Raw genomic sequence first — 6,000 nt, forward strand, 5'->3', positions numbered from 1 at the left:
AATGAAGTGGATTTCCCCGGTGAGTCATTTCTTGGGTCTTCCTCTCTTGGACCTGGCCCACTGCCCACCCTGCTTTGCAAAGAGAGTACCAAACTTCTAGATACGGACGTTTATAAAAAATTAAATAGTACACACATGTACATATAACCACCCAAACAATCCAACCTGCTGGGCAACACAATGCATTTTCTCTGTGCTTTGAAAGGAGTTTTGCTCACATTTATACAACCATATCTGCCTGAGAGCAGAGAACACAGCCTCAGTTGCGATTAATCTGTAACATAATTTTGTCTTCCTAGGCTGAAACATGTAATGTCTTTTATATACTAATATATGTCATTGACATAACATGTTATATAATTTATTGCACATACTATATAATATATATTATTAAAGTATATCATATATGTATTTCTTAACAACTTATCAGTACAATACAGAAAGCAAGTTCCTATTAATATTTTTGAAATTATGCTCTGAATCTGGCTGTTTAAGAGAAATGCTTTGGGACCCCTAACCTATTTTATTTATCTCAGAAAATATAGGCTTTCTGCTCTCCTGGGGAGACAAACAGTCTTGATATTATGAGAATAACCTGGGATAAAAACGTGACTGGGACCGAAAATTAAATCAGGGGCTGTGCTCAGCCTACCTTCTCCTTGTTGGCTGTACAGAGTCGTTGTCGCTCCCACAGGAGGGGTTTCGGCGGCGTGCGCAGGGGAACTTTGGGGACTTCGTGCGGTCATGGGGAGAGTTGTAGAGACCACTAGAGTGAGAGAGGAATGGTCAATAATCCCTGGAGGCCCTGGAGGAGCAAACACCCTAACCCCAGACCCCAATGGTCCTAGGGGGGCAGTCATGACTGCACAATTGGTACTTTCAAGGGAATTGTGGGCAAACAGTTCTTTTTGTTGACAAGATACATTGAAAGAAAAGAGGGGTAAAATCTGGTAAAACAAATCATATAGGTCATTATTTTGCAGGAATGGATTTTTCTTGGTGGCCTTCAACAATGAGAAATGAACAGACACAAAGGACAGGAATAATTACAACAATGAATTGCATTTATGATGAGCCTACCACCTGCCAGGCACTGACCAAGCTCAAAATTTTGTATTCATTATCTTAGCGAATAGTCATATTAACCCTAAGCACTGAAGTACAATTATTAGGCCCATTTAACAAAAAAGGTAAGAGAAATACAGAATGTTTCATTCAGTAGCCCAAGTAAAGTAGCTAGAAAGTATAGAACTAGAATTTGAACCCCTGAGTAATCATACCCGAAACCATCGTAAGGATGTGCCCAGGAAGTTATCATGCAAGTATGTCGCTGCTTTGATAGTTATGAACAAAAGAAACTAAATATATATTTTTATGTCTTCTAGAATTACTATTCATCAGCTAAAGATTTCAACTCACGTTTTTATAAAAATTATGAAACTGGAGGAAGTATCATTACTACATTTCATTTAGAGTTTTCCTAAATACATCATCTCACTCTAAACCAGTGGTTCTCAACCTGTGGGTCGAGACCCCTTTGGGGGTCGAACGACCCTTTCACAGGGGTCGCCTAAGACCATTGGAAAAACATATATAATTACATATTGTTTTGTGATTAATCACTATGCTTTAATTATGTTCAATTTGTAACAATGAAATTGGGGGTCACCACAACGTGAGGAACTGTATTAACGGGTCGCGGCATTAGGAAGGTTGAGAACCACTGCTCTAAACCGTCACGGTGACCTTCCAAGGCAGTTTCTTAATATACACTAGTTTCCTCTCTGTCCTTCCAGGAGAGAGTTCCACGTTGGGACACATCCTGTTGATCTCCACTTCACAAGTTCCCGGTCACGCTGATGTAGGAATCTGACTGCCTGGTCCAGAGCTAGTCCTGACCCGCCACAAAGCAGGTGGATTCTATTATTTGATAGAGGCAACTGCTAACCCCTTCCCTACTGTTCTCCTTTAGAAAAACAAAGATTCCCTTACCTCTGGGGGCCATTTTCTTCCCACGGCGAATGAGGTTTGCTTCTTTGGATATCAGGGCTATTTTCATTCTTGGCTTTCTTAAAGCTTTAATTAAAAAAAAAAAAAAAGTATGAAACACTAATTAACTAGAAAATAAAAGGAAGTTAACTCACATACTTATTTCTTCAGTAAAATTATTTAACAAATGTTTAAAAATGTGTTTATTTATACCCATGACTCATTCCAAAAAGAATATGATTTTCCTACAAAAATACATGTCTCCAGCAAGTACTTTTGTGTCTTTCCCCCTCTTTTTCTTTCTGGTTTTACTGCTTTAAGCAAACAGGAGCCAGGTCATCCATTGTTAAGAAACTTTCAAGAGAGCCCACCTGCAGGACAGGGAGCACAGGCATCCAGGCTTGTGTGGCCGGCTCCCTCTTTTCAAGGTGGTCAGAGACCCCTGGCTCTGGGTGTGGGTGTGAAGCTGTGCAGGGCAGTCGGCTCTGAGCAGGTTCAGGCTGCCCCCACTGACCTTTCCCTGCCCTCAGCTTCCGCCTTCCTTGGCATCATCCTTCCAAATCAGAATGACTTTCAATGCTATTTCCTGACCAAGTATCATCTTTCTGCCCTAAGAATGTAAATATATCTGAGTTGTTATTCCATCCCAACAAATTGTTTTAGAAACACAGGGGAGACACCAGGAAGGGACTTCTTAGAAGCCTTCGTCACCGGTGGGGGCGGGGGCAGTGCCTCCTCTCACTTCCCGGGAGTCTCAGCTTCCAAAAGAGAGCTACTGAACTCATGCACTTTAACCCTGGCTCTCTGAGGAATCCTCTACATACTGTCTTCAAACATGGTCATAGCAGGGTTCTTTATATCAGCCAAGAAAAAGGAGAGAGAAAAAAACGACATGGTCATTTCAAAATATGAAAATAAACTTGCACCCTAGGATATTATAACCACACAGGAATATAAATCTAAAAATATATTTTATGAAAGCACATCACTCATAGTATTAGTAGGTAGTAAGTAGTAGGTTTTATAGTGAAGAATGTGTTCTTTTTAGAAAGGTTAAAAACCTTTGGAAGATCAAATTTCCAAAGTAAAAGCTTACTTTTGAAATGAGGCAAAGTAATAAATATGCTAGATGTTTAATACAACAGTGGAAAGTGTGCACACACGCGCGTGTGTTTAATAAGTCAGGAGAAAAGGCGAGACGAGACAAGGGAGATAGAGAAAGGGAGTAGCGAGATGAAAGGGGACTTGGGAGAGTAGGCAGAAGTTAAAGAACAATGACACCCTGGGTGGCGAGTTAACTGCCCCCTAAACTATTTCTCATCTAAAGCTTGAGTGGGAAAATTCTGGCAGCCCTTTAGGTATCAGTCCTTGGCAAGAATGCAATTACAAAAGAGATTGAACTGCTTCTATACATTCTAAAAAGCTTGGGATCTGAATTTCATGGAAGATTACTGATCTTCTGTTAGACTTCCCACCGCACACCCTGTACATACAGATTAAGCTGACTCTGTCCACAGCTGTGAGGCTGATTAAGGGAAGCACAGTAAACTAAAGTGTCTGCAAAGGCAAAGAACTTATTCCAAAGAGAGAATCTGTAGGGAGTGTTCTAAAACTAAACAAACGGAAATGAAATCAAAACCCCTGGGAAAAACATTCCAACTTGATATAAAAACCCTCATATCTTGAAATTATTTTGCTGAGAAATTATAAACAGTATTTCTCCAAGCAGTCACAATCCAGCTGAATGAAGACCCCCTTATTTACTAACAAAGACGGAGCAGGTGACCTCAGAAGTCTTTCCAGGTCACGCGTTTCTGACAGCTTGGACCTCTCCAAGATGTGTGGGCAGCCATCTCCAGAGAGAAAGCGAGGGGCTGAACCAGGGGTGGGCAAACTTTTTGACTCGAGGGCCACAATGGGTTCTTAAACTGAACCGGAGGACCGGAACAAAAGCATGGATGGAGTGTTTGTGTGAACTAATATAAATTCAAAGTAAACATCATTACATAAAAGGGTACGGTCTTTTTTTTTTTTAGTTTTATTCATTTCAAACGGGCCGGATCCGGCCCGCGGGCCGTAGTTTGCCCACGGCTGGAACGCTGCTCAGTGTACATCTAAAACGCTGTCCCCTGAACATCATTGGGGACAGGAAAAAAGGACACTGAAATCGTGTGTTAGAGAACAAGGCTGATCTTCCAGGGAAACAGTCCACGTAACATAGCAAGGAAGGTTTTTCCTCTGGGGAATGCTGCTGGCAAAATGGACGCGAGGACCATGACCACTCTTCATACATATGCAATCACTGCCTTCTGAAGCCCCGCGCCTCTAAATGCTGTAAGCCCGCTTCCCGGGGCCACAGCTCAGTGCACCGCCGTAATGAACACAGTACATTAAACATGAATATCATCCACTTTATTTCACAGGTCTGTCTGAGTTAGTCCATCACATCTCGCCATTTAAAAAATCACATGGACTTTTCACTCTGCTGCCGAGAACGCCAACCTCCGATTACCTCTGAGAGCAGCACGCTGTGACAGCAGGGTGTTTCCTTCAAACGAGGCAGGCAGGTCCTGATGTGGCATAATTCCTGGCATTTTAAAACATCCTTTGGCCCCAGACTATTTTGATCGAAAGTACTACTGAATTACCAAAGTGAAGAGATTCGTCACCTTGCTCTGAGGAAAATTCATCTTCGTGACAATATACAGTGTTATGTTCCTCCGGTTAATTGACTGACCTTTTTATTGGTGAAGGTGCAATAATTTTAGTTGTTCCTTCATTTTCTCCATTTTCCGTGTTTGCAGTTACCCGGTTTATGCTGTTTGATCCTAGGAGCAAAGAAGAGGAAAACACGGAAGGGAGGAGAACAAAGTGATCAGGAAAACACAAAGAAGCAAAAGAGTTACTTTAAAATGCAATTTTAGGGCTGTCATGGCACATTGTACTGATAAATTACAATTCCAAATAATAATGAGTCAAACAATAAATCTGAGGTGCTGTTTTCTGGATGCAAAAAAAACCAACCCTCAATCCTCAACATAACCACGTCCTATGGGTCTAGCCTCTGGCACCGCTCTAAAATGGGACCTTTTGCCACTTAAAGAATTAACTCCCTACATCATGAGAAAGTCTTTGCTTTTGACTGTTAAAAATAAGATTCTAAGATCCTTAGTGCTATACCTTGAAATATATAAGGTAAAAACTGATGACTACGTTGTAAAGAAGTTACATTTGTTGGCATGCCATGATAGCTCCCATTCTATCAAACAAAGCAAACAACAACAACACATTTTCAAACTGAAAATAGGAAAATATCCCAACTCATTATACAAATGGCAAAAAAGAGTAATATTGATGCAATCTGTATCACTCGCGCTCACACACACACACACACACACACACACACACACACAGGTTTTCAAATATGTTTGTGCAAATGTTCCTTAAAAGCCTAAAACTAACTTTGTAAAAGCTGCTACTCCAAGAATTTGCATATATGCTAGGTGGACCAGCAGAGGGAGCCCCAGCAGATGTGATGGAAATCAGGATTCAAAGGGAGCTAAGTGGAAGGGCTAAGCCCACTAGGAAGTCTGGACCCCATTCTCGGAACAGAGGCTCATAAGCCTGCAGGGTGACATGCACCTCACTGGGTTGGTGCAGGGGAAACCAGTGAAGGGAGGCCCGAGTCCTTGTTCAGTAAACTCTGTGTCATACAGGCGTGTCCATCTCAGAGAGGCATCTTGTAGGGGGACAACCACAGTTTGATAATAAGTGTCATCACCACTAACCACAAGTGGTTTTCGAGTCATGAGATGAATTTGTGATGCTAATAAGGGCTGATATTTATTGAGCACGTACTATGTGCTATTCCAAGCACTTCACATCTCTTTATTCATGTAATCCTCAAAATAATCATGTAAGTAAATACTAATACTATCCCATTTTTAAAGACTTTTAAAAATGGGCGTTTTCCCAAGGTCCCACAGCTTATGAGTATGTGTGTGTGTGGGG

At 41.4% G+C, this 6,000-nt stretch overlaps 1 protein-coding gene across 1 annotated transcript in view; it reads right to left on the minus strand.

Moving 5' to 3' along the window:
* EPB41L4A (erythrocyte membrane protein band 4.1 like 4A) overlaps positions 1-6,000 on the minus strand; it is a 241,435-nt gene that overhangs the window by 35,986 nt on the left and 199,449 nt on the right. Inside the window, exons 13-15 of the mRNA XM_005866454.2 lie at positions 4,727-4,817; positions 1,993-2,076; positions 653-766 (exon numbers count right to left, since the gene is read on the minus strand). Coding sequence (XP_005866516.1) covers positions 653-766; positions 1,993-2,076; positions 4,727-4,817 — 289 coding nt within the window. The remainder of the gene's footprint in view (positions 1-652; positions 767-1,992; positions 2,077-4,726; positions 4,818-6,000) is intronic.

Source organism: Myotis brandtii, unplaced genomic scaffold (genome assembly GCF_000412655.1).
Source record: "Myotis brandtii unplaced genomic scaffold, ASM41265v1 scaffold230, whole genome shotgun sequence".
Taxonomy (NCBI): domain Eukaryota; kingdom Metazoa; phylum Chordata; class Mammalia; order Chiroptera; family Vespertilionidae; genus Myotis; species Myotis brandtii.